The following is an 18,832-nucleotide window of genomic DNA, read 5'->3' on the forward strand; positions in this document are numbered from 1 at the left end:
GGACTAGGGGAGCAGGCAGAGGATGGGGCCTGGTGGGAGTCCCTCCCCATGGTTGGTGTCCATCCTACCTCTCCCCACCCACCCCAACCCTCTTCTTACTGACAAGGAGTCCAGGTCCAGCTCCCTGTGGCAGCAAGTGGGGACTGCCTGAATCTACAAAGCTCTCTGAATTTTTTCTGAATCGATTCAGAGAGCTTCAAATTGGAAATAAGGGTTTCTGGCATGAGGGGATGAAAAGATAATGTTCTCCCACTTTATATAGACTTGAAGGCAGAGGAATTCTCCAAGGAAAGTGAAAATAATCTTTGAATTAGCAGACTAGTTATTGATTGTTTATTACAAGGCCGAAGTGAACCCTTGCAGCAGCCTTATGCTGCCTGCCTTCATAATAAACCATTAGAGACATACCCAGTAATTTCTGCATCTAATCTAGTCTATTTTTTCTATTTGAGAAATAAACTACCATTTAGAAAAAATATATATTTATTCTTCATTTAATAGCAAATTGGAGCCACCTTGTAAATAGGATATTGAAGATTGAGGTTTACATTAACCCTTGTAACTTAGGATTCCTGAATTTTGCGTGACGGAATGACTTTATCCCTAGTTTTAAAAACATTGTTTGCATTTGTACAAATTCTGAATAATTTCATCTTCATCATTGATGGATTTGATCTACACCAGTAAAACAGACCAGAATATTTTTTATACTAGCAATACTTTTTAAAAAGCGCTTGGAGTAAGAAATGTTCTAGAGCTTCAATACATTCTTTTTAAATTCAAATATTAAATTCAAATAGTATTTCTCCAATCCCCATTATTCTGTAGAAACTGAGAACAGAGTGCCAGTTTTGTAAACATTATTCACTGGAGGCATGACGCACATTTTCTGTTTTCATCAGAACTTTTCCGTATTTCATATGTTGTAAGGTAGTGTTTAGTTGCACAAAGCATTTGATAGTTTACCCAGTAATTATTTAAACTCTGCGTGAGTTAAGCATTTCTTCTATAGGGTGTTAAAAGAACTCTACATAAGAAGTCAACCAATTTCAGGAACCTAGCCATGATAGATTGCATTTTGATGTACCAGAGGCAGTTAATCATTGTGTATTTCTTTCAGTTTGAGCTCTGATTTCATTCTCCCATTGCAGGGTGCATCTGAGAAAGACATTGTTCACTCTGGATTGGCCTACACCATGGAGCGTTCTGCCAGAGTAAGTACTGTATTGATAGGTGGATCTATAGAAAGAGGACGGAAACTAAACTGCCACAATAGCAAGATACTATTACAAACCACTGTGTACTAGCTTTACTTGGGCTTAGGTGTAGACGTCTTTTGACATAAACGGTGATTACCATAGATGGATTGATGGGGGTATGGACAAATTTTAGCCAAAAATTTTGGGTATTATAGAAATTACTTGCTTGTCCTTTTTTGGTGGTCTAGAATAATCTGTTGCAGTAGAAGTATTTGCAAAGTTGTGTTAATGTCATTTGTATGGGTAGTAGATTTTCACCCCTTTTTCCCAACATTTTCAAATGGAGGGACATACCACTGGGACAACCTTGTTTTTTTGTGAAGTTCAGTCCCCATCCTCATTTGATTGAAGTATGGTGTCTTAAACCTCATAAAGGAGGCAACTTGAAATCTAGGGAAGACAAGCCTTAACAGCAGAGCTTTTAATCTAAATTCCTTGTCACCCCCACCTTAAGTAAAATCTTTTGAAATGGTGTACATAGAAAGGCTTTTCAAGAAATCTTATTTGACTTTTATTTTTTTTTTTGTTCCATTTCACTTTAGCAAATCATGCGCACTGCCATGAAGTACAACCTGGGTTTGGACCTGAGAACAGCTGCTTACGTCAATGCAATTGAAAAAGTTTTCAGGGTGTACAATGAGGCTGGTCTAACCTTTACATAAATGGGTTATTACCTACCCTTTATTGATACCTTATTCTCCTGCCGTTATGTACCCTCTTCTTGAAAAAGCTTATCACAAGTTTACATGTAACCATAACTGTTCCCCCTTTCTTCTGAAATTAGAGTGGATTCTCAATTAGTTTCAGTCCAATCTAGTTTTTAATAAAGAAAAATCCATGAATTAGGGTGTATACAAATATGTATCAAAAGATAACTACTTCATCTGCACTTGTGGGGGCCATTCTGGGTATTTCACCTTGAAAACAAAAAGGTACATTTAATGTACAGATTAGTGGTCCTGGTGAATGGGCCACCTATCGCATCCTGTACTAGATGAGCAATTGGCTCACTACTACTTCGTGCACTTTTGTTTAATGATATAATTTTGGCTTTGGCACTTTCATAAGGCCTTATATAAATAATGCTGTGGCATTGTTTAAGGCAGAATGGACCTCCTGCAGGGAGTAACTTTAATAGGAGTCTCTAATTTTTACTTGTACCATAGCTTCAAACCTGTTTCTCTTTTGGCAATGTTTGTTTTCTTTTTTATAAACTGCTGCTCTTATAGGACTGCTTTCAATTGCTTGCTCAGCCTGAACTTGACTCAAGAACTATAATATAGAGATAAGCGACAGGAGCTGGTATTTTTATAAGCTGAAGTAGTATAATTGTGTACGGACATCAGGCCATCTCTGTTCTGATAATGTTTTAATTAAGTCACTTTATCTAACCTTTCAGTTGCTAGGCGTTTTTTGAGAATTACTGAATTTGATAAGTATAATCATAAACATGTAGTCCAAAGAACTCTAAACCTTTTCAAATTCTTTTCAGTGTTCTCATCTTGAGAGGCTTTCTAAACATTAGTTATATTGCCTCTATGAACAACTCAAGTGGACTGTAACCCAGAAACAGGTGGCCCAACTACTACAAAAAAGTAAGACTGCTGCTATAAAGTTTAGCTGGTGTCTTAATACACCCTGACTTGTGATCTTTTTTTTCCTCTTCATTTGGAGGTCTTGCATATTCTGAACACTCAAGTACAGCTAAGTGGACCTTAAAACAGTATTGGCTCAAACTTAGTTTTTTGAGGTTTTTGTCGAGGCCTTTGTCCAGTGGAGTTCCATCAAAGTGCCAGATGTTATTTATGTCATGAATATAAATGATTTTTTTAAAGAAACTAACCAGTCCCTTCTGGAAACTCATGCTTTTTTTCTAACTACTTTGTAACTGCATGACATAACGTGGTGAGAAGAGCAGTTATTAAAAAATTGACCTTTGCAAACCTACTCTGCTGGTGTATTACTGTTTTCCACAGTTATTTTACATGGTAAAAGCTTTGTCTTGTAGCAGTTGCTAAAAAAATTAAAGATGCTATTTCTTTTGGGTGATTCAAAGGGACTGATCAGAGTAGATTGAATTTTATTAGTAGATGTTTAGGATTGCAAGTCCAATAAAGATGACAGCCAGTAAGGAAATACAAATTGCCCGAGTGAGGGACTAACATTAGAGGGATGAGGGTGAGGAAGGGAGCACAACTAGGTTACAGAAAATGCAATGTTAGCCAACTAAGCCTGGGGGGTGAGGGAGGGGAGTGGGGAAAAGGAAAGGAGGGGGTTCCTGATGCTGAGACAAAAAGAAGATGGATACACACAAATCTGTACAATGGTCTGCAGTGGTGGAGGAAGTAAGTTGAAGAAAGTGTCTCAGTCCATATACAGTCTCATCGCGGGGGTCCTCTTTGAGTGGAGTGGGGTGGTCCATTGCTTAAGATTCCTCTCAAAGTGAAGTCTATCAGGTGCAGAGGGGGGATTCAGGCTGGGTCCAGTCTGGCGGTGATCTGTCTGGTGGGGTCAGAGTATTAGCGGTGGTCTGTGATGTGCTCCATGTAGATGTCACGGGACCAGCGGATCGTGTCAGACACTATGAGGCCACACATCAGCTTGACATAGCGGTGGGAGATGCAGCAGGCACGCAGGACACTCCTGTTGCTGGCGTCTCAGGCTCCAAGCATACCTACAATGAGCGCGTCGACTATCACATCATAGCCCCACGGCCCCTCAGGATGTCAGCTAACGGGGCGTACTTCTGCTTGCAAGCCCAAGCGTTGAAGACTTCGTGCTAGTTCTCAAAGGGGATGGTCACATCTATGATCACAACCTTCTTGGCCTCTTCGTTGGCGATCCAGATGTCAGGGCACATCTGGCTCTCGCAGCCCGGGATGGTGCGGTTTACCAAGATCTTCCCCAATGCAGCCAAAATGGCCCTCATTAGGTGGTCCTGGACAGCATTGTGGCGGAGCTGCTAGGTTCTGGGGTGGCGGAGCTGCACAGCACATGGGGGAGAGTCTCTACCATGTAGCCGCACCGTCGGTACCTCTTGTCCTGGTGGCTGAAACGGATGGCCCCATTCAGAAGCGGGTGTGGTGGGGGAAGTGCAAGTCCACTAAGCTTGTGAAGCTCCCGCTGGGCATGAAGTGGTTGCTGGAGTCCCACTCTGAGGTGACATCAAAGACCTTGCCCTGGTCGGGTTTGGCCCTCAGGTCGCTGGTATACTTGTTTCAGATGGTGTCCTTCAGGAACCGCTCCAGGAAGGTCCTTGTGCTGGGCGTCACGTTAATGCGGTTGGTGTGCAGGGCTGGTTGCAGGGAGACTCCCAGCTCCTGGCACTCTTTGGTCCTGGTCCAGGTCCAGGTGCAGCTGATGCGTTTCCCAAGGTGGTGCATGGCATTGCAGGCTTGGCTTCACAGCAAGGCAAAGTCCCCACTGTCTCTGCCGAACTCGCCCCGAAGCGAGCCGCTGAGGAAAGTGGCCAAGTCATGTCTGGTCGGCTGTCTCGCGATCCTCTTGTGGGTGGTCTCCTCAAAGGCACTGGTGGCAATGATACTTACCGTGGGGTCTGGGCAGGTCAGGAGGCGGAAGGTGTGGGTAACCACCACGATGTTGCAGAGGTCTCCCTTGCAGGGGATTTTGGCACCTCCCTGCCAGTAGGGGATGTGCAGGATCTCATTGCTGGCCCTTAGCGGCAGGTGCTGTTACTTCAGCAGCTGCCCGATCTCAGCATCCACCTTGTTGAGGGGGGTCTTGGGGACCGCCGAGCCTCTGAGGACGAACATGACGCAGGGGATGAGGAAAGTGTTCACTCTGCCTGTCTTCTGCCAGGGGGCCAGCAGGGATGGGTCCAGCTTTCAGGTGTCCTGTTGATGGTCTCTTCCAGCATCCACTTGCCCTGTTGGCCGGTAGGCATCCCCAGGTGGCAGTAGGCCTCACCGTTGGGTAGGTGCCTCTTTGCCTGGCCCTGGATCACGAGAGTGGAGTCCAGGATGTGACTCTGCCTGCTGTTGATGTGCAGGGAGGTGCATTTGGCGACATTGAAGCGCAGGCCCATCCATCTGGTTGCCTCAGATGTCACGTCCGGCATTTGCTGCAGCTGGGTGGCATCGGGGGCGAGGAGAACAAGGTCATCAGCGTAGGCCAGGACACTCAACTTCTGGCTGTACAGGTCAAGCCTGCCGGAGTCGCCTGCCACAACTCAAAAGAGCAGTTCCATGTACTACACTTGATCTGAGCCTTCAAGAGGCCAAGAAGCAATAAATTAAAAGAATAATCTCCACCCTTCCCAAAAACTTAATTGTTTTAGAAACAGGCAACTTTTGTTGTTAACTCTTCATTTTCCAAATCTAGTGGTTTTGGTTTTGTTTTTTATAGAGCTTTTTATAAAGTTTTTATCAGTAAACACCAGCAGTGTTTACTTTATCCTGTCTAGGGAGGTTGTATAACATTCTGACCCACTTGGGTCAGACAAGAAATTCAGACACCCAAGAAATGCAACAAGAGAAAAGTACTTGCGAACATGACTTGACTTGTATTTTATGCTAGCTTATCTTAAAAATGAGAGAGCTTGGAGAATTCTTATTTTTATTAAGGCATACAGTAGAATTAAGAAACTGTTGCTGATAACAGCTAGACATTATCCCACGGAACAAAAATTAGAACTTTTGAAAAGTTACTTTTTAGTATAGCTTTGTATGGAAGATTCCACTACATGGAATTAGACCTTATTTAATGTTGCCTTTTCCTGACAAATTTTAGGTGGTATCAACCGCTGCTCAAACTAGGTTGTGGTGTTACTAATAGGAAGTTTAACCATAGCAACTGTTTTCTTGGGAACAGGTGAATTTTTTTTTTTAACTTTAATTATTCTATTTAGTTAGCATGGCTGTGAAAAAACAAATGGGTAAGAAGAGTGAAGAGACCTCGGTGTTGGCATCCCTAAGACTTTTGATGTTTCTAGTGCCAAAATTACATGCATATAGTGGAGAGGCAGTTGGGAAAGACCTCTTAAATGTTTGTAGACTTACTGAGAGCAATAGGTTGCTCTACTTGATAGTTATATGCATTGACTTGCATGCCCAGGTTTAATCCTACTCGGTCCCTGTCCCCCAGATGTGCTGCTGGGACTTAGGCTGTGCTTCCTGGCTCCTAAAGCCAGGCAGTGCAGGGTTTTCCCTGCTGTGGTAGAGACTCCCAGAGGGATTCTGGCACCCCTTCAGTTTTAGGCAATGACTATGGTGGCCCTCACACCTACCCCTGGTTACAGTACTAACAAGCATTGCTATAGACACGCTTTTGTAAAAATAGATTTATTTTATGTTAGAAATCACATGCTGTATTTATTCTATTCTAAGATGAGGTTCCCCCCCCCATTTAATTTGGGGGGAGCCCCTCATCTTACAATAAAGTATGGATGGGGCAAGTGGCTGCTGTGGCTCAGGCTGTAGCACCTACCTGAGGTTGGGGCCAAAAGCTGCTGCCTGCCCTTGCTGTCTCTGCACCCTGATATCTCCCCCTGCAGCCTCTTCTCTCCAGCTCCTACCCCATCTCTGCCACAGCCCCTGCTCCCCACTCCTGACCCTCTTCTCCTCTCCTACCCACCCTACTCAACAAGGTTTGCTCTGTGCTGGCAGGCTTCATACATGCTGCAGCCTGGGACACTGAGCATGGCCCTTGCCCTGCAGCAGTAGTGCATAGCCTACATGGCTGTTATGGGGGCTGGGCACAGTACCCCAGGCTAGAACAGGGGTTACAGAAGCTGGGGAGGAAGCAGGGAGCAGATGCTTGAGGGAAGAGAGGAGGAGGGCAGCAGGAAGCCAAAACTGGGGAGGGGGGAGGGACAGGCAGGCAGGAGACAGGTGGCAAGGAGGCAAGTGCAAGCAGGGAGCAAGCTGCTTGACTTCCCCAGTGCCTACCCCCTGCAGGAGTGGGTGGGATGAATTAAAGGCAACTCTCCAATAATGAAATTCTATACATGGAAAATTATAACAAATATAAATTTTCATTGTATAAAATCTAATTATTGGGGAGTCATCTTAAATTTAGGGTCATCTTGGATTCAAGTTAAAATAGTATGTATTTTACAGAAGTGTTTATAGCAATGCATGTTTCTGTCTGAACAAAAGTTAATTCTGTCATAGCAGTGTTTAGGTTAAGTGACAAAAAAACCCCAAATCCATAGTTATAGATATTTCTCTCTATTGCAGAATTAATATGTAAACATAGTATATGAAGGTGGTATAGTGTTATCAGTTGATAATGCTTTCAGTCATTGCCCTACATCTTAGGACTGTTAATGGGGACAACTGTCCACTCTGACGTGACCTCCAAGCACCAAGATTTAACCTAGATTTGTAAATTTGCTACTTCAAACCTCTTAAGTTTTATTCAAGAATACTGGAGTACAGAGTCCCAATTAGAATTGTACATCTGTAATGAATAGAGATACCAAAGTAAGCTTTGAAGAAGCTGGTTTGAATACTAGAAGGAGTATGTAGGTTAGCATAGCATTTTGCTCTGGTACTATACCTTTCTTCCAAATTGAGTTAATAAGTACAGCCAGAACAGTTGCACTAAAGTGGCTATACTGCTTCCAATTCATAAACTGGCTTGGGTGTCTCTTTCTGAGACTGCATTGTCATTTTATCTTTTTCCCTTTATCCTCATGAAATCCCAGCAAAGTTAAGGAGGCAGTATTTCCATTTAGAGATGAAAACTGAAGTATAGAGAGACTAATGACTAATATCTTTAAAAGAATGTAGGTCCATAAGTTGCATTATAAAACAGAAATTAAGCATTTTGAGAATCTTGATATACCCAGGGTCTCGTGCACAACCTGAGAAAGAACAAGGAATTAAATCCCCCCTCTCAAGTCTTAAATTAGCATCCTACCTACTGAACAATCATCCGTGTATATACAAAGATGTAACAGCTGGTTAGATACAAAATCACCACAAATGTCATAGAATTCCTTTTTATTCTAATAGTGTGAAGCAGGTATATCAAATTCACCTGGGACCCTGATGCTTTATCTGGATTGTGGGACTCGTCATGAACCAAATGCAGCCTGGGGCATGGGGGTAGCAGCCACAGCTACTACAAAGGCAGCAAAAGAGTCTTGTGGCAGTAGGAGGGATCCAGCAGTGGCGAAGATCTGGTGTGCAGTGAGGGTCTGGGAGCAACCAGTGCAGTGAGCAAAGCCATGAACATTTCGGCCAAATGGCCCTGTATTCTGCAGCATGTATTTTGCTTGTAATTTCAGAGGTGGGAATATCTTAAGTACTGGGTAGATACAGATGTAAACTGAGACAACTCCTAGAGCAAAATAAATTTGCAGTGGGAAAACATGTAGAGGAAGCACAACACAAGACATGGACCTGGCAATGAGGTTTTGCCCTCATAAGCTGAATAAAAATGGCTGTTAACAGACATTCACTTAGAGGCGTTATGGGATCTGATCCATGAGTCCAACAGTCGCACCTCCTGCCATGCCACACATGCATGGCATGATTTTTGGGCCAGAAATTAGATCCTTAACTGTACCTTACTTGCCAGTATAGGGGGGATCATGGCCAAGTAGTTTATACTCATTCGGGCACATGTGGTCATGATCCCAAACTTTCTTTGCACTGGCAAGTCAAAAGAAAATACCCACAATCAGTTGATTGTCAGGAACTGAACTGGGGTCTGAAACCGGCCGTAATGCAATCCTCAGCCCAAACCAGCAATCAGTTGATTCTCAAAACCTTGCTGGTGTGGCATAGGAGGAGGAGTAGGCATCTCCATGTAATTCTATTGTCTCATGAGACAGTGAGGCATCAGCTCACTGAACATCTGTACATATGGCTGCAGACCCCAATTCTTGAGTGATAGTCCCTTCCTCACTTTTATTATCACATGTAAAGCTTGTATCAAGCAATCCTGAATGTGGTGCAGGGTTCTTTCTGAGGTTTCTTTTCCTCTGCACATTGGGTTTATTTTTCTTAAAAAGCCTTCATTCCATGCTAAATAGACTGTTTTCAAATGCTTTGATTCTCAGCAGTCATTTGGCCATTTCCCAGTCATTTGGCCTGATATTCATTGCCTCCAATATCTCTCTTGCAGATGTCTTTAAACTAGAGATAAGGATCCCCACATGTCTTTTTTTCCTACCAGGAGTTCTCCATGCAAGAGATCCTTTGGTATACAGGTATGCAGCACACATGGTTTTAAACACGTGCCTGGATGAGTAAAAACCATCTGTGCTTCTCAGCTGGGCAGCATGCATAATTTTAAAGGCACACAGCTGAACTCCGGAACAGGTTTTTAAGTCTGGGATATAGTGAGCTCAATATCAGGGAGATCTCCTGATGTTGAGCTCTCTCTGCCCTTCATCTGCTGCTAGCAGTCAGGCAGGGGTCCAAGGTTCAAAAACTAATTCTGCCCCAAGCCTGGTGGATAGGGGACCTTGGGGCTGCCCAGTTCTGGGTCCTGACATTCAGCTGAAGACCTGATTCAGTGATGATTTAACTAATACTTTAAATACTCTTACTTGATTTCATTGGACATCATACATAGAGTTTGCATTGTATCATAAAGTAGATTGTGAGAAAGCAACAGATGGCAAGTACAGACAAAGTACATGTTATAAACCTGCTGCTTTTAAGTCACTGGCAAAATTAGGTAGCCTTGGCAGAATTAAATTTTTTTTTTTTTTTATAATTTTGAGGAATAATATCAATGTTTATTTTTAAGCAATTTATTTCAATTTTTGCTGATTTTAAATGTTCAGGATTGCGTGAAATTAGGGGTGTGGGGGCAGACAATTTATTAATGACAGTATAGTATTATAGAGCAGTTAACTGCAATAAATGTAACTACTGTAGAACTGCCAACAGCTGAGCAGCAGAGCTGCCCTCAATCTCAGCTCCACTCACACCTCCCTCATCCACTTCGTCACTTTCTCTTCCTTTGTTCCCAGTCCCCTGGGGTTTCTGGGAGTTGCAGTCAGCATTGTTCTGTAGGACTGCTTCCCCTGTTGTCAATGCTCCATCAGCTATAATTTTTTATGTCCGCTTCCTATACATTTTGATCATTAATGGGAATATTTTTCGTCTGTCTGTGAATGTGAGGTGAAATTGACATTTATCAACATTTACCAATAAAAACATCCTGCCTAGCTTAAGGATAGGCATTCCCTAAAGCAATTACAACATACTAGGAAGCTAGCATATCCCAACATGAAGGTTGTATAACACCTGTTTATGACATCCCATTTAGTGGTTCTGATGCATGGAAGGTAAGCTTTTCAGTCCTTTTCACTATATATAGTATCCAAAACAATGGCGTTTTAAACCTTTTTAAAGACTCCAAATTTTATTGTGTTATAAATGTTATGTACAACCGCTGTATAGATGAAAGGGACATGCCTCCCTGGTTTCTTGCTGTCCTCTTGTCCCTTCAGTAGGTCTCCTGCATATTAGCATGTCTTTTGGCCCAACTATTGCGATTCCCCCACAGATTATTGTGAATCTTTTAATTCTAACAGCTGTCTATGAGATCATGCTCCTGAGAGGCAGATGCCTTTTATCATTAATTTACATATGAGCAGCAATGGTCTGTCCAAGATTACAAAGCAAGAGAATACCAGAGTTAAACATACAACATGCATTCTGGCTGCCTATTCTGGTGCTACCCCTGTTGAATCTGTTATTTTACCAAACTTGCATACAAACTTGTCAGAGATCAAAGTCTTTGATTTCAGATGCCGATTGCAAAAGGTCAGATGGCAAAAGGTCAGAAGCTAACACAACACACACTATTATTCTTTAGTTTGTAACAGGGCTGCATGCACACACCCCTGTCTGTGCCTCATTTTAAATCACTTGAGCTCCCATACAAGAGAGAAGTTAACCTTGGATTGTATACAACTCAGACGCTATGACGTAAAAAAAGATACCGTACCTATGGTAATGAGATTAGCTAACTTTAGTGAAGTGGTAAAATTAAATAATGTACTATGCTCGCCCTCCTGTGACCAAACAGGACTAGTACCACCCAAGCAAAAAATAACCCCCCTTTTTTCTGAAACCTGAGCAAATAAAGAGGGCACAAGTGCCAACTTGTTAATTATTCATGCCTGGTGTGTAGTAATTGGTCACCTGGCCAAGTATAACTTTGAAAGAACTTCCGCCCAAAGCGGAGAACTCTCCACACACACACCCAGGAGACGCAGTTTGTAAAGTGGCCTCTTACAAACATCTCCCCGCCTTCGATCCTTCTCTTGACGTGACCCCGTCCTTGCTAGCTCAACTATCTCCCTCATTATCTTTCTTACCAAGAGCTCTCGGTAATTTGCAGACTGCAACGGCTTATGTGAATCGCTCAGAATCAAGTCTATTACCCACCCTGTAAATGCTGGGTAACATGATATCTGCATGCTGTAACTGAATAAATCAACTCCTCTGCCTACGCTGCACTACATCAGTAGCATAAGTAAAATAAACTTTCTGTGTAACCAATACACTTTAAATCATCTGACTCCTGCTCGCCGTTAACACCCACCTGTTCGGTCATAAATCCCCCCCTTGCGCCAAGCCGGTCGTGCCAACCCAGGCTCACAGGTCAAGAGTGCACCGGTCATCGGGGCACGACAAAACTTACCATCACACATACAAAGGAAAGCAAGGGAGATGATTACTATTTATCTGCCACTTGTGCAGCATCCTCTGTCTGTTGTGTTGCTTCCCCAGCTACCTTCTTTCCAAACCCAAACATGGTTGCTTCAGTGTCTTTTCTCTAGGTAAAAAGATGGACAAGCAAATCTCTAAATGTGGTTCTGTTATGTTGCTCTCAAATGTACTGGGGGTTTTTATAGACAAAGCAAAACTCCTCCTACTGACTACAGGCAAATCTGAACAGCCGGGATGCAGAAGAGACATGAGAATTTATTGGATAACTAATATGTAAGGCATTGAAGGGTGAAAGAATGTTAGGAACTGTTGTTTTTCCTCTCCTGGGTATGGGTGTGGATTTAATCCAGCAGAGTATTCCATAGCTCTAGAATAAAAACTTTGATTTCATGTGGACAAACTAACAAACAAAATATGTCCCACAGTTGTTCATATGAAATATATCCCAAATGAGTGCTGCTGGCAAGCTGAGTATCAAGCAGAACCAATATATCTCAAACTGTACAGAATGACAAAATCTCTAACTATTTAGCTGAAAAAATGCTTAAGAAAACACTGGCCCAGCATCAGGCATTTCACAGGTTGACTCTGGAAAAGTGTTCTGATTTTTTCCCTCTGAATTGAGCACATTATAATTAGGTCATAAAATTTGTTGTAAGAAACGATTTTTAAAAACCCTGCTTATTTACTGTTCATGCAAAAAAAAAAAAAAAAAGGTGCCAAATAATTCAGTCTGGTCACATTAAATTAAAACTTAGTTGCTATTTTTCACCCTGTGGGCTGTTTTGAGCTGTACCAAGCTCAAAGGATGATGGTTGAGAGGCACAAAGTTTGTTGAATGGGGGGCAGAATAGGGGGATATAATTTAGAAGAAGGCCATAGAGACTGCTGTACCTGTCAAGAACTGGCCTGGTTACTGTTTACGTGTCACTGATTCCTTCTTGTGGGGAACAATAAAGAGTGGGTAGTACAGAATTATTTCTGCCAGTTTATATCACCTAAGCAGATTCTACATAAGGAATATCCTCCTCTTCTTCTCTAGGCCATCCATCCAGCTGATTTGCTTATACACTACAAAATAGCTATATGAGAAGCCAAAACTGGATTTCTAGGCAGAATGTAATTTATCTTTTATACCTTTACTTGTTTGATCTATAAATATCAATATGCAGCAATTTTCTATTCAATACATATTTTCACAGTGTAAAGTTACAATTTGTGTTTTCTAATGCTTCCATAAAAAAGTTTGTACTCGATAAACCCCTAAATCCAGTGCGTTAAAGTTGTTTCAGAAAAGGCTTAGTCTTGCATCCTGCCATTATGAAGCCTATGGTGAGGGATGGGTATGGAGCAAAGCCAGCCAAGCACCACCCTACAAGGGCAGAACAGGATGACTTGCAGAGAGGCTGCCAGATGCATTTTTTCCCTGCTGCCCAGGAAAATAAGAGGGCATGTCCTGCCTACCATAGAGTGTCAGTAATTATAGATAAGCCCTACTGAAGTCAAATGAAAGAGTGATACAGACTTTAACAACTTTAGAATGTATCGTAAGACAGCTAAGTTTGCATGGAAATTATTAAATTCTATAAGATTATTACTATTCACTCCTATGGCATTGTTCACAATGTGCATGGAAAGGAAATAACCTTTCTTTAAATTCTATACAACTTCCATAGAGGTGCCAAAGTATCTGAACTAGCTGGCTGGGAGCTAGTCGCATCCTCCTAAGCACCAGACAGGGTGGCTGTTAGTCCACTGCTATAAACTATTCCATGTGAGGGAGCACCACAGAGATTCAGTCTGCACCTGCCCCCTCTCCCCTGCTGCTCACAACTTCCCAAGACTTGGGTGATCCTTGCCAGGGCAAAGTGGGGAGTAGCAGCTGCTTCATTTTTCTAGTCCCAGGAAGACAACCCCCTTTCACACACCCCCAACCTGCTCCTCAAACCAGGGACATTAGCCTAGGGAGGAGGTAAGGGGGCCACTCTGCTTGGCTCCCAGTGCCCCTATAGCAGCAGTCACCAACCAGTGGAACTCGATCCACCAGTAAATCTCAGAGCCTCTTGGAGTGATCTGAGGCTGGGGTGGGGAGCCGAGTGCCTGAGTACATGCATATGCGCACCCCAGCCCAGCAAATCAGTCTATGGAAGGGGTGGGGGCTATATCAAGGCCCCTGTGGTAAGGGACAGTGCTGCAGAGGCAGGAACAGGGGTAAGTTGAGTGGTGCCCCAGTCAGGTGGGACTTAGTTGCGGGGGAGGTGCACCCTCAAATAATTTTTCTCCCTGTGCCTCGATCTGCCCTCCTTCCCTCCCCACATATTTACCTGCTGGGTGGGGGGAGGGGTGTGGCAGCGCACAGTAGATCTTGGGATGCTTTTAAATGTCAAAGGTAATCTACTTAAAAAGGCTGGAGACAATTGTCATGTAGGATATCCTTGCTGCCTCCAGGGCTGGAACTGGGCATGGGGATAGCCTCCCTGCACTCAATTCCTTGCTGCACCCAGGGCTGGAACTGGGCATGGGGATAGCCTCCCTGCACTCAATTCCTGGTCCCTGTGCTTTGCAGTCCCACCTCTGCCATCCAGCTGACTAGTGAGGATGGCAAGGAGAAGCCAGAGGTAGCGCTTGTGTCTTTCCTGAAGACCAGTCCAAGAGGGAAGGGGAACAGCAATGTAAAGCCCCTTCCCCTAATTGAGCAGTCCCCTGTTTGGGAAAGGGTTAGAGAGCAGCTGTTTCTGCTCTCCTCCCCTCTTAGACCAGATCCACACTCCCCAAATGTCACTCTGATCCCCTTCCTGTGCTTGATTTGCTGCTCTTCCTTCTGCTCCCTGTATTATCTACAACTACTGCTTGCCCTACTCCTAGTTGTCTGTGGACCACACAGAAGGCTGCCCATTTCCCATGTGGCACTTGTACTGCATGTTGGCCACCCCTGGTCTAAACTAAATCCAACTAAGAACATTTTTTACAAGTTCAACATCTTAATTGTCTTTATGTAAAATTCTTAAAGACTGGAAGAGGTCAGTTTCAAAAGTAAAATCATGCACATACTCTAGTCTGTCTCTGAGACTCAGGGTTATATTTTGTCCCCCAGCTGCACCAGTGAAAATGTATAGTAACCCATTGCCTACTGCTATGACTCTGAGCAATGTTTGCCCTTGGAAATTTAGTCCTCAGTAACATAATGGGAAAAATGTGTCTTAATTGCACAGCTCAGGCAGACAGGCAGGCTCGGGGGAGGGGAAAAAAAAAAAAGAATCAGGTTTGACACTTTTTTTTTTCCTTCTGTGGAGCCTGCCTGCACGGGCTGCCTGTATGGGATGTCTGCACAGCCCCTGAGCTGCAGAGGACCCGGTGCTTCCCTCCATGGCTGTAAGATAGAAGACTAAAACACCTCAGACATGTTTTATTTTGCTGCATCTCAAAGTCATTTAATTTGCAATACACCACTGACATGTCTAAACAGCCGTGCCATTAAAGCGCATTACACTGCTAACGTGTAAACAGCTGTACCATTAAAGCAGTGCAAAAGGGCATTGAACCACTTTAAAGGCCAATTTTGTGATATGTACAAATGGCCATAGGGGGAAACTAAGGTAGTGTGAGTGGTGCTGAATCTGCCACATGCAACCAAAAAATAGTAATAGTAATTAAGCAAAAGTTCAAACAATTAACAGAGCTTTAACTCTAAGTATGAAGAGTAAGTCAAGCTGCTGAATAAGAAAGGGTCATTTTTTGAGAGTAGTCTTGTATTTCAAATCACAGTCTGCATCAAGGGTGGCAAGGAGGCATGCTCTCCCAATGGGAACTGTGACCGACTGTTTATTTTAGGAAGACACAATGCTTTATGGAAGGCCAGTGGAGCTTGTTCCCTGTGCCAGTGCTTTAGAGGGTGTAGTGCACATTTTCTCTTGCTTAGGCTTTCTGGCCTTTGAAGATGGATGGTGTCACAGTGCCATCTCTTTTCTGTTCCATCATTTTGAGTGTTGGCAACAAAACTAGCTTAGTGAGAGCACAAGGAGAAAGGTTTCTTTATTCCCTGACTATATACAGTTCAGCATAGTTGAGCTGTCAACTGTGTAGGCATGGGGTTTAATGGCAATTAGTCAGTTTGGCTATAGGTTTGCTCGGGCATACTGACTCCTTTCAAATATATTAATTTCCTTTCCAATGTATCGTCTTCTATTACAAAATAGGATGCAACATCATGCAACAACATAATTAATACACTATTGATATTTATGGCAATTTAGACCCGCTAGTAGGCCTGCAAAATAGGTTTTGGCTTTAAATATTACATTTATTTGGCTTTTGATATTTTGATTAAGTAACATCTGCTGAAATAAGATGTAGCCTATGAAAGTTCATGCCTCTCTGGGCAAGTTAGTCTATAAGTACCACCCTCCCCCCACCTTTTGATTAATTAAGTTCATACTTAAAAACTCATAGCTATAAACACAGGGTCTAAATATTTTCTCTTTAATGAAAGTGAAGTTCCTCATATATTCACATGATTCTAGAAAGTGAGACTTTAAGAAAAATACTAAATATAATGAGATTTAGGAGAAAATTGAAGGAAGGAGCAACAGATTTTTTGAGATGTTTCTCCTTATTTGAGTCACATAAACATTAGTGTCCTCAGATGTTACTTCAGGTGTAAACTACAGCTTACCCAGGTGAGCAGTATCATAAACACTGGGCTTTGTGACCAAAACTACAAATGATGGAAAAACTCGAGTGTCAGTTGCCAGTCCCATAGATGCTTAAGTTATATTGATGGATTTTTGTTCCATGCTGTGACTGAAAGCAGAAATTAGAAGAAAAAAATATTACTGTGACTGGAGTGAGCAATGCAATTTAAAAATAACTGTAAAATATAAGTTTACATAAAAAGCGGCACCCTGTGTAGCTCTTAATAATTTCTTACCAATATAATCCATTTGGGAGGACTAATTAGACAATATTATGGGCTTAAATACTTAAATAGGTTGACAAAACTCACTTCCAATATTCTTTAACTTGACGTTACGGGTCTGATTTTACTTTAGAGTTTCTGATGCAGGCTGTAGGGGAAGGCTTCTGTAAGGCAAATTCTGATACTACCAAGCCATAACAGAACCTAATTTGTAGGCTTATTATGTAGTTGAATCCACAGTCCTGAGTTAAATAGTCTTCCCATATGATACATGGGGAGAACTGGATGACTGAGAATAGTCATCTAGATAGGAATCAGCTAAAAATATTCAAAACTGTACAGTAAACAGGAAAGCCATATCTTTAATGAGAACAGAGCAGGACTTTTTAAGATTATTAACTTTACCACAATGGAATACATCTGTTTTAACCTTTGCAAACGTAACTCCAGAAATCACGTGCATGTTGGTAATTCTATGTGAATAAGTACTGGAACATAGAACCGTTCCTGGCTCCAGGAGGGAAGGCGTGAGGACTGTGAAAGAGTCTGAATTCTATGGAGCTTTTAACATCAGGGAAGTAACCACAGAAAGTGCTAAATAATTAAGCATTAGTGAGTGTTGCCCAGTAACTGAGAGTACAGCAGTGTAGTGGTTTCTCTATGTACTTGCCCTTGGGTAAATATTTGGGCTTTGAAGCTTGAAGTGACAGGTGACATTGTAACGGCTTGCTCTGTGCAAGGTATTTCACTCTCTCTTTATTCATAGACCATGTATCATACACAGGTTCCCTATGCAGGCCTCTTTAGTGGATGTAGTCCTCATATAGACTGAAAATAACAGCTTCCCACAGGTTTCAGTGGTGAGTGGCTCTCCTGAGATTCTGTTAATAACTACTAATAGACATAAACCCTGTATGACAGACTCATTTAATCATGCATCCTATTCATTGTGTTCCTGGGGGAGACTGCAAAGCATCTAGTTTGACAAGCCAACAGCTAGATGTTGTTTCATCACACACAACTGCTTTGGTCACTCAGGCTGCTTGTACATGCCATGGGGGTTTACTTTGGTTTAATTCTAAGTTGAAGCGGTGGGTTTTTGAAAGTAATTTAAAGCACAAGACGCTGCTGACAGTATAAACATCAGTGCCATTAAAGTGCAATATGCCGCTGACAATCTAAGCAGCAACTCCATTAATGTGGTGCAAAAGGGCATTTAAGCTGCTTTAAAGGCCAATTTTGTAGTGTGTACAAAGGTCCTCAGCTTTTCCTGTAGTTACAGTTAGAGTTTGATTGAGAGCTGCCTAATTGAATCTGGATAGTGTGTTGAAAGAAACACACCACGGAAAGGTAAGAGTGCTTGTGTAGTCCCTCTGATTAGGAGAGTGTCATTACCTTCTTATTTTAAAAGGATACTAGTTAGGGATCCTGTTTGATTCCAGACCATATCTGTTTGTCCAGCAACCAGCAATGTGTAACAAATAAGATTATTCTTTTTTTCTCTTGGCAATCAACACTGTCCTAGACACCAGTACCTATGTAACTTCCACATGGGATTACTGCCAAGAACTGTACTTGGGGTTGTCCTTGAACACTACTCAAAAACTTCAGTTCATGCATAATGCAGATGTCCACTTAGTAAACAAAATTTCATGCTGACAGCATATTACACTTGTGCTCCACAGACTGTACTAGTTTTCATTATCTTTCTAGGTTCAGTTCAGGGTAATAGTTCTGGTTTGTAAGATTCTTTAAGCTTTTGGTTTGTGCAGCTGGGAATGTTACTTTCTTTTGCACCGTCCTGATCAATTTTTGAGAATGAATGAGATTCTGAAGCTGACAGTTCCTAGCTGTCAGGAACTTGGCTGCAGTCAAGACCATTTGTACCTTGGGTGGGTGAAGTTAGCTTGGAGGGGAGCCCAAAGCTCTCAAATTGACTTCCATCATGGTCTGAAAAACCAAGCATAGTTAGCCTTAAGCATGTTTAGTCAGGCTTT

The 18,832-nt window shown here is 42.5% G+C and overlaps 1 protein-coding gene across 1 annotated transcript in view; it reads left to right on the forward strand.

Moving 5' to 3' along the window:
• The window catches only part of GLUD1 (glutamate dehydrogenase 1), a 40,420-nt gene extending 37,212 nt beyond the window's left edge, over nucleotides 1-3,208 (forward strand). Inside the window, exons 12-13 of the mRNA XM_019556059.1 lie at nucleotides 1,152-1,214; nucleotides 1,802-3,208. Of these exons, the coding sequence (XP_019411604.1) occupies nucleotides 1,152-1,214; nucleotides 1,802-1,921 (183 nt within the window). The 3' untranslated portion in view covers nucleotides 1,922-3,208. The remainder of the gene's footprint in view (nucleotides 1-1,151; nucleotides 1,215-1,801) is intronic.
• Nucleotides 3,209-18,832: the final 15,624 nt, after the last annotated feature.

Source organism: Crocodylus porosus, unplaced genomic scaffold (genome assembly GCF_001723895.1).
Source record: "Crocodylus porosus isolate Cpor-Errol unplaced genomic scaffold, CroPor_comp1, whole genome shotgun sequence".
Lineage (NCBI taxonomy): Eukaryota > Metazoa > Chordata > Crocodylia > Crocodylidae > Crocodylus > Crocodylus porosus.